General features: G+C 39.0%; 2 protein-coding genes across 3 annotated transcripts in view; one reads left to right on the top strand and one right to left on the bottom strand.

Annotated features, from left to right (window-relative positions):
* Nucleotides 1-12781, top strand: part of pacsin3 (protein kinase C and casein kinase substrate in neurons 3) — a 33073-nt gene extending 20292 nt beyond the window's left edge. For both annotated transcript variants that reach the window (XM_086143961.1, XM_086143960.1), the window contains 4 exons: nt 813-933; nt 4109-4251; nt 7233-7399; nt 10660-12781. In XM_086143961.1, coding sequence (XP_086000087.1) covers nt 813-933; nt 4109-4251; nt 7233-7399; nt 10660-10778 — 550 coding nt within the window. In that variant the 3' untranslated portion in view covers nt 10779-12781. The remainder of the gene's footprint in view (nt 1-812; nt 934-4108; nt 4252-7232; nt 7400-10659) is intronic.
* Nucleotides 12782-13270: 489 nt separating this feature from the next.
* LOC147235749 (Golgi apparatus protein 1-like) overlaps nt 13271-23523 on the bottom strand; it is a 30774-nt gene continuing 20521 nt past the window's right edge. Inside the window, exons 12-26 of the mRNA XM_086143957.1 lie at nt 21685-21822; nt 21464-21550; nt 21323-21385; nt 20831-20944; nt 20592-20680; nt 19614-19731; nt 19053-19145; nt 18679-18816; nt 18482-18605; nt 18245-18387; nt 17666-17767; nt 17418-17525; nt 16664-16784; nt 16479-16585; nt 13271-15382 (exon numbers count right to left, since the gene is read on the bottom strand). Of these exons, the coding sequence (XP_086000083.1) occupies nt 15215-15382; nt 16479-16585; nt 16664-16784; nt 17418-17525; nt 17666-17767; nt 18245-18387; nt 18482-18605; nt 18679-18816; nt 19053-19145; nt 19614-19731; nt 20592-20680; nt 20831-20944; nt 21323-21385; nt 21464-21550; nt 21685-21822 (1713 nt within the window). The 3' untranslated portion in view covers nt 13271-15214. The remainder of the gene's footprint in view (nt 15383-16478; nt 16586-16663; nt 16785-17417; nt 17526-17665; nt 17768-18244; nt 18388-18481; nt 18606-18678; nt 18817-19052; nt 19146-19613; nt 19732-20591; nt 20681-20830; nt 20945-21322; nt 21386-21463; nt 21551-21684; nt 21823-23523) is intronic.

The raw sequence follows: 23523 nt of genomic DNA, 5'->3' as shown, positions 1-23523 counted from the left end.
TAGAACTTTTTTTTATAGTTGAGACAATACCAGGATAATCTGATTCATTTCCATGTAAACAAACCAGCTCTTAACTGATAAAGCTGGCATTAAACTATACAAACAACCCAATAGTAGTTTTAGTTGGGAAACCTCCTTTTACAAACTGGGATTGCAAAGGCTTCGCCCACTCAATACACTGGTTTGAGACTGCAACATCAATAAATGCTCATTTGGGGAGCCATTGAGTCTCAAGGCAAAATTAGATAACATATGTAGCTTTTCCTCTTTTTTTTTTTTTTTTAACTTTGACAAGGAACCCAATATAAATCCATCCCTCTCATAGATATTGCTTCCAGAAGGAGGAAGCAGTGCTTTTTTTTTTTTCTTCCAGCAAATGCCCACAGGCTACAGCTCCGCCCTCAGAACTGTATTTCAAACTGAAAGTGTTGAGTGCTGTATGTACTTGGATGCATCTGTTGAGCATAGGCAACGGATTATGTTTTATGTTGACAAGAAATCTGTAGATTTTTTTTTTTAAGTTCACAAACTAGCCCACAGATCAGACACTGCTGTCACCATATTGTCTTTGGTTGGTGTAGTTCTCTCAGGTTTTTGCGGCCTATTTAACAAATTACCAATCAGAGATATTGGAGAAACCTTTTTTAACTGTCAACACGCTACCCTTTACTGGATTGACATTTTGCAAAATAGAAAAACAGAAAATGACAGTTTTCATATGGTCAATTTATTATGTATCTTATACCCAGAAAAGGAAAATATGAATGTCACTGCAAATGATGATTTTGAATGACAAGCACCGTGTTCTGCAGATTCAAAGACTTGCACCGGGATCTGGGTCAGACCATCAGAACAGCCAGTGATGTCGAAGACCTCAGATGGTGGAGGAACACTCATGGACCGGGCATGAGCATGAACTGGCCACAGTTTGAGGTTCTCTTCCTCACTTTTTCTCTCACCTACACAGCTTTGTGAAGAGGACATGAACAGTGTCAAGATGTACACTCACAATTTGTAAAATCACAGAGATCCACACTATAAGATAATGTCATCATAGGAGTAAGAGCACAGGCCTGCTGTAAGCAGTTGCTCTGTGTATGGTTCTTTCAGACCCACTGAATATTAAAAAGGCTCCAAGTGAAAGCCTTGTTGTGTGACAGTCCTGAGTGGGGTAAGGAATGTTGGAATAAGAACACACAGACACACACATACACAGATCATTAGCCTTTTTGTGGAAATCTACAGAATTCACTATCTGAAATGCAAGTGCAAATTAGATACAAGGGCAAATAGATACAAATATTTACTGCTTTGACAAAACAAGTTTTGGGAAGTAGAAGTGTAGATGATTGTGTCTTTGTATAGTGTAAAACTGATCTATCCATTCATGGTGAAGAACTACAAGATTTAGAAAATCCTGTTTTGTAAAGTTTCCTTTAGTTTTTACCCATGACTGACAGTCTGCTGAGCAAGTTAGGTTAGTACTATGCAATAAATTTACGGGAACTTTTGTATTCATGAAATTGTTTCATAAACATTTTCAACTTGAAAATCTACTATCTCTGTTTATCGCTATCTATTTATCTATCTATCTATCTATCTACACACTTCTATACATGGGTCTTTGTAAAAAGTATTATTTGTGCCAGACTATTCCTATATCTCAAAGGCATGTGGAAATACCATGAATAAATAAGCAGCTTTAAAAATGATCAAGTTATTGCCCTAGCCCGTTATCTAAAGATCTAAGAGGTTGTCTGAAAATCACATACTTTTCTTTGTAATATTCACTTAGTATGGACCTTCTTGCTAGCCAGCAGTTGTTCAAGTATACTCATGTGTTATAAAGGTCACAATTGAATACAACATAATAGCACATTCCTCTATTCAGTGTAAAATTATATTTTTACTCTGAATATACTGTGTGCTGGGGCATTGTTACATATTTAGGGATAACTGTTAATATAATATTTCATCAGCCATTACTCTTGTTAGTTGAGGGATGGATGAATATGAATACGATTACTGCCTCCAATGTTATACGTTTATAGAAATGGAGTGTTCTGCCAAAAAGAAAGGCAGCCTGAGAAACAAGATACAAAAAGGTTTGTCCACACCCTCTTTAGTCTCTTGCTGAGTCACTAATCATTGTGAGCCATGTTTGTTCTTATTTTTGCCAATGAAAAGGTTGTTAGAACCAATTGTAAAGTCACAATGGAGATATCAGTTGGAAGCTACTGTTACGCTGCATCTGTGTGTATGTGCCTGCGTGTGTTTTTTTATGTTGAATCTTCACAAATCCTCAGATTTCAATTTTTTTGTAGAGATGACCTGTAATACTTAAAAATTTAGCAATTGGACCAAAGATAGTCAAAAGATGTCAGATGTTTGAAGGTTTGTTCCTTCACTCAAAACATTTTATTGCTTGTCAGTCATTCACGAGAATGTGAACAAAGCCTTTTAAAGAGGTGACCTACTTGTCAGATAACAAATACTTAATATAACTAAGTTGCTATTGCCTTGAAGTCAGCTGACGGTCAGGTGGCCGATTGGTCTCAATCATGTTTAGTATGAAGACCAGTAGCTAGATGTGTCTTACTAGTCTACAGTGGAACTTAACTAGTAAGGAAGGCCCTGACATAGCATGTATTAACAGTTTTAGTCGTTTATGTCACACAGTAAGGTATTGTTTCGCAGATACTGCATGCCTTAATATAGTAAGTGATTGTCAAACAGTCTAATTTGTCAAGGCACCTGTAACTGAACACAGGTAAATTAAAAACCTAAAAGCAATCCTTGTAAAATACAACTTTTTTTATTCAAAGGAATTGAAGAGGTTGTAGGAGTATAAATTACAAAGAGGTGCATTTTTATCATTGGAAATGTTGTGCTTTATAATGAAGCATGGTAATTTCAATTTTTTTTAATACTGGGGGGAAAAAAGGAAAAACTTTGTAATTTTTCCTTCTTCTAAGGAATCTGCTGGCATTTCACCAAAGCTATTGGACACAGTGCTATTGTTCGTACTCTCTCTCTTTCACACACACACACACACACACACACATGCTTTCATTGAGAACATTTACTCCTGCAAGACAGAGAAAGCCTTTACTCTTTAGGTATAATCTTCAGTCCTCTTTGAGATTTATAGGCAAGTGTGGTATGATGGCTCCACAAATGCATGCAGGTTCACTAGCACGTGTCCTTGCACACACATGCACGTACACATATTGATTAAAGGTTGAGACAGGAGATCACAGTAACTCCATCTCAAATAAACTGCGTTGGTCTTGTTGATTTATGACTATTGCAATAGCTTATGATGTAAATTGATTGATTTTTCCCTGGCAGAGAAGACTTCATTGATTACTTACATATGTATATATAACCGAGACTTCTAAATTCATTAGAGCCATATACAGCTTACAGACTCAATAAGAGGTGGCATAACAACCATATTACTTAGTATTGGGTTGTCTATCTCTGGAGAGACTCAGTGACCAAAATAGCAAAAATGTGCAGTAGAGTATGTCTCATGATAATGTATTGGTTCTGGACTTAAACTATAATTTTACAGGAAAATGGAAAGGGTTCCTCACTCTTGTGCCACTTGAAATAAGGGCTTGCTTGATATACTATTTCCAATTAGTGCTGTTTAAACTATTTGTTACATTGTGATGTCAGATGGTAAATTTGCAATAATCTATTTCATAGTGAAGGAAGACTTCAATATGAAAAACAGTATTAGAAACTTTTATATGTTATGTAATTATATTCCCAACAATACCAACATCAGTCTTTGTTCTGCAATTTGGACTTTGTTGGGCACAACACAACTTGAAGGCGGAGATATGGCTCTTTTTCCCCACTGGTGTTTTTAAAAATAACAAGGTCAGCTTATTTGAGAACATTTTTGTGTGCGAATTTAACTTTTTTTTTTTTGTTTGATATTCTTATTTCCTCGTAACTGTAAAATGGCATGCTATACACTTAATCCATTTACCTTAACACAAAACTTCAAGCTTCTTTCAGAAAGGTTTTGGACTGGTTGCTAAAAATAGCATTTAATCTTCAATAACTCTAATATTGTTTTAATGTATGTGTGCAGGAGTGGTCCCCAGAGGCGAGCCGCACCATCAACAGGAAGGAGCGAGGTGGGCACTCAGAAGAGAATGTGGTCACTCTAACCAACATCGTTTCCTCAGGGGTAGAGGATGCCCCACCCAGCCCTGTCACCCAGGACCCTCCTAGGTAGAGAACTCACCAACTGGCTCCCAGCTCCCATATTAACCCTGGTTGAATCTTTGTGGTCTTGAAATTGTCAGATTTTAATTGTGATGTGATTAACCCACAGTAAAATGAGAGCACACATCTAGCTTAAAGAGTCATAAGTACACAACATACATGTTTGTGCCTTTCTGAAGAAAGGTGCATGTACAGTCGGGTCAAAAAGTATTTGACCCCCCCCCTGTGATTTTGCGAGTTCTCCCACTTAGAAATCATGGAGGGGTCTAAAATTTTCATTGTTGGTGCATTTCCACTGTGAGAGACAGAACCAAAAAATTCTAATTACATTGTATGATTTTTTTTTTTTAACAATTTATTTGTAAATTACAGGGTCGAATAAGAATTTGATCCCTTGTTCATCAGCCAGATTTCTGACCCTCAAAGACCCGTTCCTCTGCTTTTAAAGAGTCCAACTACACTCTACTCATCGTTCTAATTGAGCAGCACCTATTTGAGGTTGTCAGCTTTCTTAAAGACACCTATTCACCCCACAACCTGTCAAAAGTGTAGCAGCCAACATGAGTGAAACCAAAGCGCTCTCAAAAGACACGAAACAAAATAGTTGACCTTTACAGAGCTGGAAAGGGCTACAGAGCAATTGCTAAGAAGCTTGGTGAAAAAAGAGCAACTGTTGGAGCCATTGCAAGAAACTGGAAGAGGCTAATGACTGCCAATGTCCCTCGGACTGGGGCCCCATGGAAGATCTCTCTTCGTGGCGTATCAATGATGCTAAAAAAGGTGAAGAATCAGCCCAGAACTACACGGGAGGAGTTGTTCAATGACCTGAAGACAGCTGGGACCACCATTACCAAGGCTACCATCAGTAATACACTGAGACATACTGGTTTAAAATCATGCATCGCACAGAAGGTTCCCCTGCTTCAGTCAGCCCATGTCAAAGCCCGTCTGAGGTTTGCCACGGACCATCTGGTTGATCCAGAGGAGTCATGGGAGAAAGTTTTATGGTCAAATGAGACTAAAATAGAACTTTTTGGTCTTAACTCCGTTTGCCGTGTTTGGAAGAAGGAGTATCATCCCAATAATACCATGTGAAGCATGGGGATGCAAGCATCATTATCTGGCAGTGTTTTTCAGCACAGGGGCCAGGACGAGCGCACTGTATTAAGGAGAGGATGAACAGGGCCATGTATTGTGAGATATTGGGCAAAAACCTCCTTCCCATAGTCAGAATATTGAAGATGGGTCATGGCCGGGTCTTCCAACATGACAATGACCCGAAGCACAGGGCCAGGAAAAACAAAGGGGTGGCTCCGTGAGAAGCATATCAAGGTTCTGGAGTGGCCCAGCCAGTCGCCAGATCTAAATCCAATAGAAAATCTTTGGAGGGAGCTGAAACTCCGTGTTGCTCAGCAACAGCCCCAAAACCTGAGAGATCTAAAGAAGATCTTCATGGAGGAGTGGGCCAAAATCCCTTCTGCAGTGTGTGCAAAGCTGGTGAAGACCTACAGAAATGGTTTGACCTCTGTAATTGTTAACAAAGGCTTCTGTCTCTCCCAGTTGAAATGCATCAACAATGAAAATTTTAGATCCCTCCATGATTTCTGAGTGAGAGAACTTGCAAAATCGCAAGGGGATCAAATACTGTTTGACCTGACTGTACATGTGTGGGTGACCATGACCAGTTCTTCCAGAGGACTGAAAATATGGCTTTGTTTCTATGTCTTACTCCAAAGATGAGGGTACTCGCCATACATAAACTCAATTTAAAATATTGATGTAGTGTGTTGTTTTTCTTGAAAGTTAATTCAAAGATTGATTTATCTGATAACCACCTAGTGGCTCTCTAGTTGTTTGTCTCTCTGAGTTCATTAGCAGGTAAGGCTCAATACTGACTTCAGCTTTCCATTTTAGTGAGCTTTTTTGTTGGTTCTGCAACAAGATGTGTTTGGGGTTTCTTTTTTTTGCTCATTCTATATCAAGAAATTCTAGATAGTCTAACAGTCATACATTTTATACACTGTTTAATTGAAAGTCTGATTATTTTTTTTCCTATAATATTCAGGCTTATTTTTATAATCTGAAAATAGTGCTGTTGACATATTAATTGTAGGAAATCCCATGTTGAAGGGCTGGGGAAGAAACTGAACGTGAGAGAGAAGTTGCACCCGTTTATCAGTGTCCTTTTCACAATAATTATCGATAATTTGATTATCATACATATAAACATACATTTCTCCTTATATGGGTTCACAAGGAAATCATCCTGTTATCACTCAAATATCTCCTGTTTAGATGATATAAATGAATTGTAATCTTGAGAACAGATTCATTCATTTTTGCAGTTGAAATATTAAAATGTAAACATGTATGAGGTTTTTATAGTTTTTAGGAACTTTTACAATGGAATTTGTACTAACAGAGCACATTTCAACACATGATGCTGTTTGTTTCTGTAGTGACCAGCTACCACAGATTTTAGTTTTAAAACCTGAAGTTGTAGTTTGAGTACTCATTGTAGAAAGTAAAAAACCTCTACTTTTCTGAATGTAGCTGGTGTAGTATTAATGTAGGAAAGTGTTGTTTTTATTAAGTTAAGGCCACTCCTCTAGCACACATACTCCTATATTCAAAGTTCAAAGAGTAGAGTAATGTAGGTCTGAAGCTTCTGTGAGCCAATTCACAACATTCTGCTGTGGGTGCAGATGAAATCTAATGAAGTATCTGGGGTGTGACATTGCCCTTGGTGACTAGGAGAAAAATACCTACTGACGTTAGACTGAAGATGAAATAATCCTTTAATATTCCAACAACAGGGGGATTGTAAGTGCTGCTTTTTATAGTTTGTACTTGAAAGAAGTTTATTAATAGATATCACTGCTTGTTTTTTTTTTCTCCTAAAACTTTCTTTGGTTTTGTGTGAGGAGAAACACAGCAGCATGATTTATATGACAAAAGGATAATACTTCTCTTCTTCCTATTGCCAGGGTGAAGGACTATTCGTCAGATTGGTCAGATGATGACAACCCAAAGAAGTTTGCGATGAACGGCGTAGGGGAGACAGAAGTGGAAGAGGAGCAGGTAGAGCCGGTGCGAGTCAGAGCGCTCTATGATTATTCGGGCCAGGAAGCAGATGAGCTCAGCTTTAAAGCAGGTATTAACCCTTACTAATGCTGGTAGAGGAAAGGCATCACAGGGAGAACAGTGATTTTAGGTTGCTTTATCTGCAGCCATTTCAAATGAAGTGTTTTTTGTTTTCTTTTAATGTATGTAGAAATTGCTGTAGAAGGCATTCATTGAAAGAAAAGTGAATCAAATTTTTTTTAAGGAAAAATTAAAATGATTATTTTTTCATCTTAAATGTAAAATGTATGCAAATAGTATATGTTACTGCAACCTTAAAAGACCCTTGATAATAGCTAAGGAGTTATTGGTTAATGTTTGAATATGTTTTTTGTTATGTTTAGAGGGAACACTCCATCTCATAGCTATAAGGACTATAGTTTTAAGACTTTTTTTTATACTAAGGGTACAATTTGGAGAAGATTTGTGTTTTGGCGTATATGAGAAAAGTAATTTAACTGTCCTGTGATGTAACTATAATATTTTCTCTCAGGGCTAATGTAAATTAAATGTTAAAAAAAAAAATCCTGTTTGACCCAATGATGCCTTGCCTTAACACACACACACACACACACACGCCACTCATATGAGCTCTGATGAAGAAAAGCAGTATACTGTGCTTTTATGGGAAAATACCCATAACACACACAAATCATCTTAGTCTGCATTTTGATCATGTCCAGAGTCAATGATTTGTGTTTCAGCTGTTTCTTACTGATTTCAGTCACAGTAATAAGCTTTTCCATATAATGAACCTTTGAGCTGGATAAAATCAAGTTAGCTTAGCTCTAGGCTAACAGTCTATTCTGTTTTTGGAGGGATGAAACTGTCTTGTTTATGTGACTTGTGTCTGTAGGTCTTTCAAGTAGTATTTGTCATCTTTTTTTTTTAAAGTAACTGAAAAGTCTTACATTTCAAGGCTAAATTTTTGTAAACATTTCTTTTTTTTAAGTAAGCCCTCCACTGAACCTAGTACTGTCTTTTTCTTTTCTTATACAGGGCTCTTTAGTCATTTAATAATAAAGAGCCCTGTACCTTCATAAAACCTATTTCTGCATTGGAAAAATTAGTACTTGACTGCTACACTAAAGAAACAATTTTTTGAAAATTCAGTTGTAAACTTTGGTGAAAAGCATTAAACTAACCTCATACCTGTTCAATGTGAAGCTAAAGCAGCTTGACATGAACAGCTATCTGCTTGCCATTTAGTTTTGCAAATAAAAAAATAGGTTCAGGTCCAAATAAATTTGGATGCAATGAGCTGTGAATAGAAATTAACCCAGTGATCACGATTATATCAAATAATCAACCACACAGTGCTTGTTGAAAATAAAACACTGAGTGTTTATTTTCTTTACAAACATTTGACATATTGAAAGAATTTCATTTTGTAATTATTGGAATCTGAGAGATTATCATTGAATATTGTGAATCTAGACAGAGATTGTTCTCTAATCCAAATTGCCTGACACAGCCCTGCTGTGTTGGATTCAGTGGAAAACTTTGATGGACAAAAGGCAGGAGGATTTTGATTTGTATTTCTCTAATTATTTTCAAGAAATTATTGGTGCCCCAGTCCAATGTTATTATTTCTCTGGCAGAAAATTGAAGGCTAGTGAGGAAATGTCCTATGTCCTGGGAGAACAGTATGCTTTTGTAGAAATACTGACAAGCACAGAAGGAAACCCACACTCAAAAATATTTAGTTTCATATGCCACATTTATATAGATATGATGAATAAATATTATTTCATGTTTCTTGTGTGATATTCATTCATTCACACTGATTCACAACTAAAGTAATAACTGAAATTAAAATTCATTAGACATTAGGTGAAAGTACAATAGACAGTGTACACTCTGCTTTTTTGAAGATTGTTTAGCAGATATATTTGTAATATAAACTCTATAGAAATCAATTCAGCCATGCTGAGAGGTGTTATGAACTTTATATACATAAGAAATATCTGGGGAACACAGATTTAATGTACTCGAAGTCATCTGGTCACCTGCACATCTGGTGCAGACTACTGAGAGCCACATCCAGAAATTGAGGAATGGAGACTTGAGGTGAACATCATAAAAAGACAGACACACCACAGAATTGAATTAAAAGAAAAAGAAAAAATTGTGTTCTCAAACAATTAATAGAAAACTGCAAGTAATCCTAACCTGGGTGTAAACATACAGGAGTCTTAGTAAAGTCTTAGTAAAGTGCAAAAGTGCAAATACCACTCAAATGGAGCAAAACAACGGTTTTGACTTCATCAGTCAATTTTGGAGCTTTGAATTCTATCTGCTGTGATCCAGTTTGTGAAAAATCTTCATGGTTCTAAGCACCGAGTGCAGTGGGAAATGTGCAGACACCATCCTTTATCCTGAGCTGCACCTGCCTCTGCTGTGCACAGACAAAAAGCCATCATTGTGGACTTCCAAATTAAAGATAATGAAGTAGCTGAGTTTTAAAAGAAGAGGAAATTCTTTCATCAGTTCAATTCCATTTCATTGATATCCAGTACAGTGTAACTTTATCCTTACATAAACTACATTATATAACAAAAATGTGGAGGATATATATAAACGCCATACTTAAATTACATATTTTGATTAAGGCCGCAGTAGCTGCTGAACATCTTTGCATTAATTGGTGCAGTGTTGCCCAGCCATAATATCAATCTACTGTATGATTCAACTGAAAACTAAATCCGTTCAGTTTCATTTTAGGAAATAAATAGATATTAATAGATAATAGATTAAGAGATAACCAATTTGACTTGGCAGAACACACTAGTTTCATCCCGGCTTGTTTGAACAAAGGGAGGCCACAGCTGCAAACATGGCCAAGCAGCTTTGCAGAAATGTAAACGGTCCTGCATCGGTGGGTTGTCTCTCCCTGGGGCGGGCTGTTACAGAGACACTTGGTGAATGGACCTGATGGGGCTGTAGAGGGAGTTTGGGGAAAAAAAATATTGCAGCTAAGCTGTGCTTAGCATAAACCATGACTTGAATGAACTATAACAGTGGGTCTCTTCCACCTTCACATTTGTGTGAATGAAAATGGGGTGATTCACTTGCAGGAATAGCCCCCTCCCTGTTTTCTTAAGATACTGTAAGTTTGGTTAAAGGTTGTCAAGTCGTAAACAAAGAAAAGCAGGGTGGATGGGGATCATTGACTAAAACATTCAAGTTATGATCGCCTATTACAAAATAGAATATGAAATGTTTGTCATGAATTATGTATCCAGTACAAGAAAATTGTATTTGAACAACCTCAACATGGTACTGTTTCAGGAGAGGAGCTGCTAAAGTTGGGTGAGGAGGATGAGCAGGGTTGGTGTAAAGGTCAGCTGGGCAGTGGCCAGATCGGTCTCTATCCAGCCAACTATGTCCAGGTCACACCTTCCTCATGACCCACCCTCCCTGCTCAGCTGTCCAATGCAACTCTGCCCAAGATTCCAGGACCAGTCATGGGCCATCGCAGCAAACCTGGAGCTCCACAGCGTCAGGCCATTGACCATAAAACTCTTTTCTGTTGAGGTGATTTTCGAAATCAGCCGGTGGAAAAGCAGCTGATTCAAAGGTGGTTTGGTGTGATTCTAGACCTGAACGCAAATGGACTGTAGAAAGACCGTGTATGTGATGTCACATAGAGGTTTATGACAGGATATCACTTAACTCTGAATCCGTGTTTTATATTAACTACCATTGATGGCCCGACAGAATTCAACTCTTCACTTGAGGAGGAGGAGGGGCCCGGACAGAGCAGAGGAGGGAAAATCAACAAAAGACTGATTTGCTGAAATTTCTAATCAGTCAACCATAGCTATATCATATTGCAAAAATCAGAAATTAATTTCATTACTTTTTTTACTGACAGAGGATTGTTACTCTGTCTGTAATCAGAATCACTTTGCAGCCATTTAGCTTAGTTTAACAGAAGTACTTGAAACTGGGTTCAAAAGCAAGCCTGATGCTACACTAGCTGGTTGCTCATTTTGCTTTGTTTACTTGAGTTAAATTTTTGGACAAGATGATAATTTTTTTTTTTTTAAAGCAAATCCGGATCCAGCAACTTTTGTTTCTGAGAACTTAGAACTCACCCAGCAGACTCCCTTTTTTCAGAGTTGGCATCTGGTGGCCAAATGAACAGCATAAGGATGCATCTCTTTGAAATAAACATGTTTCGGGCTCCCAAAACAAAAATTAACTTAGTGTGTGTATTGACTGTGCTTTAGCAGCTAGCAGTGAGTGGCACTGTCTTCTCGTCTGGCTGAGGATTCCAACCTGACCTGCTGGTTCACATCCGGCAGGTCTACTGGTCATTAACTGGATGTTACAGCACCTGATGGGCTGTGAACCTTTCTTATCATTTATCTCTGCAGCTCAAGGCTTCATTAATTAACATGTCAAGTTTGTCTTTTTTATGTAATAGATATATGTTCATATCAATGGTGCATCATGGATGGTTTCAAATAATGCTGCTTTATTACTGTTTTTTTTTTTTTTTTTTTTTTTAACAATAGCATTTTTACAGTCAGTTTATTTACATTTTATGTATAAGATGGTTTCAGATTTTCCCTGTGATCAGTAGACATCAGACTAATTTAAACTAGATGACAAAAGTTGGTCTTTTAGGTGGATGCTGATTTGTTTAGATGTGCAGCATTTATCCCCTATTCATTGACAAGTGTATTTTTTTTTTGGTTAAAGAGCCTGACTGATATTGAATGTTTTGAGTCGCTGATAGTGATTATTTTGGGATGATACTGGCATTGATTAATTTTTAATTTGAGACGGTTATTAAGGTGTCAGAGCGCATTTCAACATATGATATTGACAGGCAACAAATGTGTTAGAACATCAGAGAGATGTTACATCTTAGTAAAATGGTAAAATCAATTGTTGAACTTGAAGTACGTCAAAACAAAATTTCATATGTGATGGGATATTTAAAAGCAATTTATTTTTGGTAGTCAACACAACTGCAAAACAGTAAAATATAACCTCAGCATTCAGTATCTGTATAAAATCCAGGCATCAATGTTACAACCTACATTTCAACAAATAAAGGTTATGACAGTCACATAAAATGCAGATTTTTGTTCAGTAATTGCTGTTAGCCAAAATTCACTGATTTATCTAAAGAGCTATCTGCTGTATTTTTCTGGGTTTTTGTTTTTATGTTTTATTTTTTGCTTACTGTATTTTGTTTGTCAAAATTTGGCTGGTTTGAGGTTCTCAATGTTTCATTTTGTTGCTTCATGGTCTGAGCATCTAACTCGCATTGATCCAAATAATATTAGGAAAGTGATAACTACTCCTTTACTCTGATTTTTCTTCCCTAAAATTGTAACCTCTGCAGTTAATGAAGTTATGGGAAGCAACAATAAAGATCTTTCCATAGGGCTATAAATCAGATGTTCTTGGCTTCTAATTTTCATAGCCTTCAAATAAGGCCAGATCTGTGACTGGGAATTATTATTCTTAAAATAATCTTAACTATGTTTTTCCTGGAGCTGTCAGTCATACCATGCTTCATTCTTCCATATTGTCATCTGCCACACAGGCGAGTGTTTCTACTATATATTCAAGCGACCTTCCAACTGCAGCCCGAGAAGGGTCAGTCATTGGACTGGAATTGAGACCAGATAAGCTCCAAAGACAATCATGTGGGGTAAATGCCTGATTTCTAACGTGAGGACTTGTTTGCAATAATTATCATAATATTAACATATCTCCAGAGTTCTGCCACCCTCAAGGACAGATTTTGTTTCCATTCATTTCTGGATGATAATTTTTTTTGTTGATTGTTATACCCCTACAAAATAAGACAAGGGTGTTAAAAATGGGAATGTGGTAAAAAAAACAAAACAAAAAAAAACTCAGGCAGAGGCTGAGATAGGAAAATCTGCAGACAGTTTTATTAAATTGACAAATTGTATCTGTACAGCAAAATCAAATCTCACAATGATAAATCTGTTACACCTTCAGTACATGAAATAATCTGAAAAAACTGCACACCAATAAAGTTTGTACATGTAGACTTGCATATAAATCCAGTTATGATATATGTTTCTCTTATTACCTGTTAAATTATCTCTGCGTCAACATTTGAATTCACAGAAAAAATAAGCTTGAAGCAGCAGCTTCTTTCACGGGCCAAATCTGTCCAGTGTCTGCAAAATAATGAGCATCACTGCCATTTTTCTTAAGCAGAGAAAACATTTTCACCGTTCAGATATGAATGTACAACCACAGCCTGCTAAATAACACAAATTTTTGTTCCAGATTTTGATTTAAAAAAAAAAAAACGAAGGGACAATGTAGCATCTGTGAATCTCGGCCATGTGCTCTTCAATGTGCTGTAGATTGAAAGAACACAAACTGAAGAATACTGGCAAATTCTCATATTATTGAAAGCAGTTCACGTTTCTATCTCTGAACTTCATATGGCTCAACCGTACAACAAAACATTTTTTTCTGCATGTCTAAAATCAGAATGAGGTTCTGTCAAACCAGTAGAAAACAAACATGCACTTTTCTAAACATGAGTATATGTTTGAGCCTTTTTCAGCAATAGTAAATGAGCTGACTAAAAATTCAACAACTGGTAATTGCTATCACAGGTGAAGAGCAGCATTCAGAAACTTTTTGGGTAAAGGTTGTTGAGCTACATAGCGATGCCTTTAGTTGCTTGTTCAATTTGTGAGCAGGGATACAACTAAGGAGGGACAACAAAAAAACAGACTCAGCCAATAGCTGATACAGTCATCCAATCGCCTTAGCCCTATAGGTTTATTGTTGACTTTATAGACTTTACACTCTGATGTCTTCTTACTTACATCAGCAAAGTAAACCAAAGAAGTTTTTAGCATCCTTCCGCCTCCATCTTACAGCTGGATGTGTCCTCTGGTCTGATGCGTCCCACCTGGTTGCAAGATCTGCATACATTGCACCATAATTTCTGAAATCACTCGAGTCTAGATTAAGTCCTAATTCTGAATTAGTCATGTACTCAATCGCTTTTAGTCTAGAAATCCCACGTCTTAAATTTTGATAACTTGTCAAATTAAATCACTCAGGCTCCTCACTCTGCTCACTGCATCCCATCGGCAAGTCATTCCATTAAGCAACAATAAATAAGGCATGAAATTAAAAAGTGCAAATGGCATTTAAAAGAAGCTCCAAAAAAGTAATATGCACAAAATTTCCAAAGATCAGGTTGATCTTGACAAGTCAAAATATTGTATCCAGTGAAGAGGAGGCTCTGTTCAGGAGTGAAGAGGACGGGGTTCATCGCTGATGAGAAAATGCTTCAAAGCAAAAGGAACATCTTACAATTCAACTGTCAAGTTTGCAAGTTTCTCCTTGTGCAATTCAGGCTGCTGTAGTCTCTAGAATGAACCTGTTTCTTGCTCTACATGTCCCAGTCTCTGGTACATATGACATCACATGAGCAAAATGGCAGGGGGCGGGGGGGCATTTTGTGCTGAAACTTAGCAAGAGAAGCAATAACTTTCAGTAATGAAAATAATAGTGTTTCAAAATGCCAGACAATCTCCAAACTCAAATATCCTCAGCGAAAAACCGGTTCAACTGGAGGGAAAATAAAGATTGGCCTGTTTGGACAATGAGGAATCTCATTCAATGGAGACTAAAGGTTTTAGTTGAAGAATGTTCTGCATTTTACGCAAATATTCAACAAATAACAGAGCCGGTCCATGAGCAGGCTCTGATGTTGGCACTGTGCAGGTCGGCTGGTTACAGGCCTGGGACGGAAGGGAGGGCACGGATGAGGACGAGGCGGGGGATTTAGTCCGTTCTGAGACATCAGAAGGCTAGTCCTCTACCGATCCTTCAGTTCTCGTGTCACGCGTTTGGTGATCCGCCCACACAGCAGCCCCATCAGAAACAGGACGCAAACACTCAGTGCAATCATGAGCAGGATGTAGTTCTTGGAGGGTGATGTCATCACCTGAACAGCCAGGTCTGAGAAGCCCTCTGCAGGCGCCACCTATAGGACAGAATGCAGAGTTGTCATCAGGCTTTTGGATCTGTTGTACTGTTCTGTCAAACAAACTGCCCCACTGTCCTATATATACTGCTCAAAAAAATAAAGGGAACACTTGAACAACACAATGTAACTCAAAGTCAATCACACTTCTGTGAAATCATAGTGTCCACTCAGGAAGCAACACAGATTCATTTTGACTTGTTTTAAGGACATTTCATCAAAGTTGGATCAGCCTGGAGTTTGTTTTTGCACTTTAATTTTGAGTGTGATTCCTAATCCAGACCTCCATGGGTTGATACAATTGATTTCCATTGATCATTTTTGTGTGATTTTGTTGTCAGCACATTCAACTGTGTAAAGAGCAAAGTATTTCATAAGAATATTTCATTCATTTAGATCAAGGATGTGTTTTTTAAGTGTTCCCTTTATTTTTTTGAGCAGTGTACTATATGGCCAAAACTATTCGCTCACCCATCCAAATGATCAGAATCAGGTCTGCCAATCACTTCCATGACTACAGGTGTATAAAATCAAGCACCTAGGCATGCAGTTTTTACAAACATTTGTGAAAGAATGGGTCGCTCTCAGGAGCTCAGTCAATTCCAGCGTGGAACTATGCAACAAATCCAGTCGTGAAATTCCCTCGCTTCTAAATTTTCCACAACTGGCACCTGTATTATAAGAACGTGGAAGTGTTTGGGAGCGACGGCAACTCAGCCACAAAGTGGTGGACCACGTCAACGGACGGAGCGGGATCAGCAGATGCTGAGGCGCAAAGTCCAAAGAGGTCACCAACTTTCTGCAGAGTCAATCGCTACAGACTTCCAAACTTCATGTTCTTCATTTTCTTATAAGAAAATTATGAGAAATTCTATTCAGCATGTTGCTTTTATAGTGTAAATCTGCAGTACAGCAAGTCAAAGTACATAATTTCATAACTAGTTAAAGCCAATACATAAACAAGTCAATTACAGGTTTCAGAGAAACTGTTGCAGAAAAAAATAGACCGGCAATTCCATCCTGGAATCCAGAAACTTAAATATCATAGAATAAAAATTAGGATGCCGAGACGCTGAGGGAGGAATCCAGTGTTTACCTTGGCAGCATAGCTCCACATGTCAATGCGGTCTTGGAGTCTTTTCTTACACTCGGGCTGCAGACGCACTCTTTTGTCCTGTAACGCCTCCATCAGGCATGACATCTCTACATGGGGGAGGGGATAATATATTAAGGCCGTAAAGGAGCATAGGGTATAATAATATAACATTTGCATTAACACACGTCTTCCCCTGCCGGGTGTGATGGCAGCACAGTGGTGTTTGAGGTCTAGAGCGCAGGCAGTGTGGAGGACAGGATCCACAAAGATGTCTGCTTTACTCTCCTTCAGTATGTTCAGGACCTCCTGCACTCAGAGCAAACAAAGGGCCAAGTAAACAAGCTTCTTTACCCGCATCAGGGACAAATTAAGGAAATTAACAGCCACATTAAACCAAGAATAGACTTCAAAACATCAAACATATGAATACAGTATTTAATATTTTAAAGTCTGAAGAAATAGCGATAGCAATTAGATGATATGAAAAAAGTAAGCACAGTAAGATCACATTTTGGATAGAATGCTTTGCAAAGTCCTTCTTTTTTCCCAAACCTGCCCATTTTGACAGTATAGTTGTTGATATACAGTACAATCTGCTGCAGAAGCAAGATTCTGAATAACAGTTGCTTAGTAAAGGTCAGAAATCACAAATTTTGATATTTAGATCTAAAGACCAGCATAATCCTCAGTGTCTTACGGTGGGAAGAATGATCATGCACTCGCTAAGAAGTGTGTTTGTATTGTGTCAAAACTTTTGAGTGACCAATAAGAAGTCTGGCTGAAATAATTTACATTTGCAGTTTATTCTAATAATATGCTAAGTACAAAAAGGAAGCAAATTTTTGCAACTGCAATATAGTAAATTTAACAAACATCTCAATTTAGATTTCAAATGCCAAGTAGTTATTGATGAGTATTTATAGTCTTAAGTAAATATACCTTTTTGCAGGCCTCCTGTTTGATCTTCAGCAGGTTTACTTTAAGACACTCCTCAACCTGGCCGGTCTGCTCCTGAGCTGCTGCCTCTTCCGCACAAAGCCTGGAGATCTAGAGAGAAACCAGAGTTGAGCTCAGGTAAGGAGCGATGAGGACACAGAAAAAATGATGAGAGGGCAGTTTTGAGGAGAGTTGTCATTGGCCTGTGTTTGTTTGTGTGTGTGTGTGTGTGTGTGTGTGTGCCACTGTACTTCATCAGAGCAGTGCATCTGCAGCTGTGGGTCGAGTCTATAGTCCAGGGCCGACTCTTGGAGAATCACTCTGATCTGGTCTTCACAGTCTGAGGACAGTCTCTGAACCACACACCGGTCAACACACACATGGCCCAACGTGTTAATTGTTTCAATCAGAGTAGACTGGACAGTTTAAAAATGACGTTGTTTTAAATTACCAAATAAATTACAATAAATTAAATAGTTGACATTCCCTTTAGCGCAGCTCCATTCAGTGGATGCATAGAGCAACCCAAGCCATTACTGTAGCTTCTATTATATGCGCCTTATAATGCGGTGCGCCTTATATATTAATTTTTTTTTAAAATAGGCCATTCATTGAAGGTGTGCCTTATAATCCGGTGCGCCTTATGGTGGGGAAAATACAGTAAATTGTTTTCAGACAGTGACATCATATTGTGGATTATTTTTTATTGAAAATTGTGATATATAATATATGATTATGAAATGTAATTTTCCTATGCAACTCAAGGCAGTTTTCATTCTTTAGTTATCCTTTTAATCTGGTAATTTTATTTTCAGTCAGTTTGGACTGACCTGGTCTGCGTATTTCAGTTTGAGGCAGGCAATAACTTGGCCTTCCAACTCGCTGTCCTCACTGGCCTTACTCAGGACAGCCTGGCAGAATTTTGGGATGTCGGCGCGGCAAGCTTTTCTTAACACTGGGTTCAACCTGTAATCTGATGATTGAGCAGTGTTGACATTGGAATCCATGATATTCAACAAAATATTTGTACTGACATGCAAAGCGGGTGTGTTATTGTGTGTCTTTACCTGTGTTCTGTGTGATTTGTCTCTTTGTGATCATTTGTTTGCACTTGGGATCCATCAGCTCGCTGTTCTTGTTCTGTTTGAGGCACTGTAGGACGTTTCTGGTGTCTGATTCTGTGCAGAAACGCTGTAGAACACAGTGCATGTCGGTCAGAGACATCTTCCCTTCGTCATTATAGATTTCCCCCCTTCATCCTTACCTTGATCATCTGTTTGCAGACTCTCATGAGTTGGTAGTCAAGCTCGGGGTCGGTCATCTCCACCTCCTGCAGCCTGAAGATGCGCTGGTGGCAGCGCTGGCTGAGCTGCTTCTTTTGCTCCTTCAAGCACTCGATCATCTAAGGATATGAAGGAGAGGAGGAGGTGTGAGAAAGGAGGAAATTAGTCAAGGTGGGGGACATGATGGAGATGAAAACAAAAAGAGGATAGGGCAAAGGAGAAGAGAAAATGAGGGAAAGAAAAATGGGAGAAACAGAGACAAAAAAAACATAAGAGGAGCTAAAAAAGTTAGATTTAGGAAAAATTAAGACAGGGAATAGAGGCTGAAATGTGAGTCACTTGGAAGAAAACTCACCTGAGCGTTACCGAAGGCCACGTTGGGACACAGACGACTGATGTCGGACTTACAGGGGTCGTAAAGCTCTGGCTCTAATCGGATGTCCTCAGACTGCGAACAGAATAGACTTAATTGTGGATAAAAAAGTTCAATGGAAAATTGCATGTCTTTCTCAGTGGACTATTTTTTGGACTTTGGAATGGATAAGACCTGTAACATTTATTTGTAATTGCAGAAAAAAAATGTTATCCTTATAATGTCAGTCAGTTTGATAAGAGCAGACAGGATAAAAGTTTCTTTTTTCACATCTGATTTTGGAGCTCATTGAAAAGAACAGGGCAAAATGCAAGTTGTACAGTGACTTAAGAGCTGAGCACCATTCAAAAAATACAGATAGTAATCCAAACGTTTATCATTTAAATTTGAAACCATGTTTTTTTTCTAATTCAAATTTGCACCAGCTTTATCTTACTGGTTGGTGCTGGTAAAACAAAAATGAGACTCTTGGAATTAACATTTTGGGTGATGTCTGGCAACATTCTTATAAACATAAGATGCACAGGTGCATGTGTCCAGTACCATCTCTAGCTCCTCCACACGCAGCTGTTTACGACACTTCATGGAAACACGCTGATCCCTGGCCTCCTGCAGCGTGTCGTTCCTCACAGTGGTGCTGAGGCAGATCACCACATCCACCCTGAATGTCAGAGCAGTCCATTGTGTCAAATGAGATCTACATGATCCAGGTAATACTTTAGAACACGGGTGTCTAACTCATTTTGGTCTGGGGGCCACGTACGGCCTGAGTTGATGTCAAGTGGGCCAGACCAGTGAAATCATTACCTAGAAGTCACACTAAGTCCAAATTTTTCCTTTGTTTTAATGTAAAGGAGGTAAACAGGTAAATTATAAAAAATCTTTATATGTAGTGGACTGTTCCTCTAAAAAAATACATGATTAATTAATATCAAAATGAATATTAAAAAAGAATTTCATGAAATTACACCCTAAAAATATTGTAAATATTGTAAAAGAAAAAGTTTTGTCACTGTGGGAAAATTTGCCACTAGAATTTATTAGAAAATGGATTGGTAGCATGTGTTAGAGGAGGTAATGTTTTTTTTTTCGCTATCGTTTTTGTGGTTTTTATAGTAATAAGAAAAGAAAAGATCGTTTTAAAAATGTCACTAGATGTTTTTTCTCATCAAAAAATCATTTTGTCGTCAAATTTTGAAGCAAAAAGCACATTGCAAAGTTACTTTTTCATTTTTTTCCTTGCCTGTTTTTTTTTTTTTAACCCACTGTGTAAAAGATGTATGTGAGAAAAAATGCTCGGGTCGCACTAATTTGATTTCAGGCAGGGGGCCACAAAATATTGTTCCGAGGGCCACAATTTGCCCGCGGACCACGAGTCTGAGACCCCTGCTTTAGAGTTATGAAGAGAAACCCAATCTTTCAGGGCAGCTTTAACAAGCATTAAAAATGTTTCCAATTTTTTCACCACTAAAAAGAAAGCAAGAGATTATTCTGCTCTCGAAAATTTTGAATCAAACTCACTTCTTTTTGATGTTCGGACACAAGCGGAGGACATCCTCCTTGCAGGCCATTTTGAATTTATAGGAGAATCGGAAATCCTTCATCTGGATCTTCACATTGAAAAGAGGGAGATTTATAATTGAAAAAGAGACAGGGTCACATGCGTTTACATTTGAAATGACCGTCAACGTCTTTTGCCATCTTTTAACATTCTGATATGTAAAAGTAATCGATGACTGAAGGATATTGTTGGAACGGACCAACTGGAAATGTGTGACGCCGACAGAACACTTGTCGTTCATCTCCTTTTGATGTTTGTTCTGAACCAAGCACTCCATCAGATCACCCGTATCAATCTGGTTATCGGCAACGTCCTGCATGTATGAACCACAAACATATACACTTCAACATTATTTACACATTTCATGTATGAAATCTATACAGTATATACATATTAATATGTCACATATCATTGACTTATAATTTATTACATTAAACAAAACAGAATATTTCGACATTGGGGAGCTAGAATAGTTTGGAATTTGAAATAGTGGATGTTTTGGCCTGAGGGTGGCTCCAAATGCATGTTTATGCATGCCAGAGTGTCAAAAATAGTACATTCAATCTCTGGGGGGCAATTCTATGCCATAAATGTGGAAAAACCCAGAGTCAACACTTTGCAGGGGTTCACTTAATGCAGCAGTTTTTGGTGTTAATTATTTTTTTGTGTGACACACAGAGGATGTTCTCACGTGGCAGTGGGACTGGATGAGCGGCTCGCAGGCTCTGATGAGCAGAGCGTCAATCTGGATGTCCTGAAAAGTGACGCAGAAACAATATCATGACTATCGGTGTTATTATTTACATTTTACGTTCTATTTGTGACCTCTTACCTCAGACTCCAACTCTGTCAGGTTTCCCACAACATCTCTACAGGCAGACACCAGGTCCTCTAAATGCTCCTGCAGGCACTCTAGCTCCTACATACGCACACAGATACACAAATGTTTCCATCACTCAAAACCTTTCCCGAACCAACATGTCACCAACATGTCATACATTTACGATGAAACCAAATCATTTAAAACTATTAGAGGACATCTTTTCCTCTCACCTGTCCAGCATCGGTTTTCTCACTGCACCACTTGCCAAGGTCTGTCATGCAGCGCTTCTGCAGCTCAGGATCCAGCTTTACATCCAGTGCCCGTTGGTGGAGAATCCGCTGAACCTCCACCTTACAGTCCCGAGATAACTGCAATCACACGCCCACAGGTGTTTGACCAATAGCAGTTAATCACCACTTTTACGATGCAGGCAGAAAAAAATGCAACTGCGGAGTTAGACTTTTTACAAAAATACAAAACCTATTACTTGTGATCCAGTACCCCTTCAGTCAATTATTGACTTGATTGTAGTTAGTGCAAAGCACAGTTTTTACAAGTCAAATATTGTTATCTGTTTTGGAGTTGTTTTTTTTTTTTTAATTTCTTGTTCATCTAGTATTAAAGATAATAAATACTCGTAAATGTTTTTCATCTTGGATCATTGAGAAAATATTGTTCGTTATTAATTTTTCCATCCATCCATCCATCTTCCCCTGCTTATCCGGAGCAGTGAGGCCCAGAACCCCCTTCTCTCCCGAAACATGGTCCAGCTCCTCTGGGGGGAACCCAAGGTGTCCCCAGGCCAGCCTGGAGACATAGTCTCTCCAGCGTGTTCTGGGTCTTCCCCACGGTCTCCTCCCAGATGGACATGCCCAGAATACCTCCCTCAGGAGGCGTCCAGGAGGCATCCTGACCAGATGCCTCAGCCACCTCATCTAGCTCCTCTTTATGTGGAGGAGCAGTGGCTCCACTCCGAGCTCCCCCCGGATGACCGAACTTCTCGCCCTGTCTAAGGGAAATTCCGGGCACCTTGCAGAGGAAACTAATTTCGGCCGCTTGTATCCGCTATCTCGTTCTTTCAGTCACTACTCACAGCTCATGACCATAGGTGAGGGTGAGAATGTAGATCAACCGGTAAAATAAGAGCTTCGCCTTTTGGCTCAGCTCCCTCAGAGCAGTACAGAGTCTGCATCGCTGCAGATGCCGCACCAGTCCGCCTGTCGATCTCCTGCTCCATCCTTCCCTCACTTGTGAACAAGACCCCAAGATACTTGAGCTCCTCCACTTGGAGCAGAACCTCTTCTTCAAACTCTGCTGGGAACCGCTCCAGTCAGAGCCGGAGATCATGGCCTGATGAAGCTAACAGAACCACATCATCTGCAAAAAGCAGAGTCTTGATCCTGCGGTAACCAAACCGGATCCCCGAGACGCCCTGGCTGCACCTAGAAATTCTGTCCATAAAAGTTATGAACAGAATCAGTGACAAAGGGCAGCCATGGCGGAGTCCAACTCTCACCGGAAACGGGTCCAACTTACAACGTGGCCAAAGCCTGTATGACGGGGTTCGGTACCCCATACTTCCTCAGGGTTGCCCGCAGGACACGGTCGAGTGCCTTCCCCAGATCCACAAAACACATGTAGACTGTGTTGGGCCAACTCCCATGCCCCCTCCAGGACCCTGCCGAGGGTATAGAGCTGCTCCACTGTTCCACGGCCAGGACGAAAACTACACTGCTCCTGCTCGATCCAAGCTTCAACGACCCGGCAGACCCTCTTCTCCAGCACCACTGAATAGACCTCACCAGGGAGGCTGAGGAGTGTGAGTCCCCCTGAAGTTGGAGCACAACCTTTTCAAAAAGGGGGATTACCACCCCGGTCTGCCAGTCCAGCAACACTGTCCCCGACATCCACACTAGCGGTAGAGGTGTTATCAATTTTTACAACTCTTAATTTAAATTGATGATTTGCATTCACTTTTTAAATTAAATAGTGACTATGTTGTTTGATTTGAATTCGTACCAGCAGGTCCAAAACCTACTGTTTAGAAGCTTGTTATCAGTGATTTTGGT

Source organism: Fistularia commersonii, chromosome 3, assembly GCF_037954325.1.
Source record: "Fistularia commersonii isolate RoL2024-O1a breed Wild chromosome 3, RoL_Fcom_v1.0, whole genome shotgun sequence".
NCBI classification, from domain to species: Eukaryota; Metazoa; Chordata; class Actinopteri; order Syngnathiformes; family Fistulariidae; genus Fistularia; species Fistularia commersonii.
Note: the sequence above shows the minus strand (reverse complement) of the source record. Positions and strands in the feature narration are given on the sequence as shown.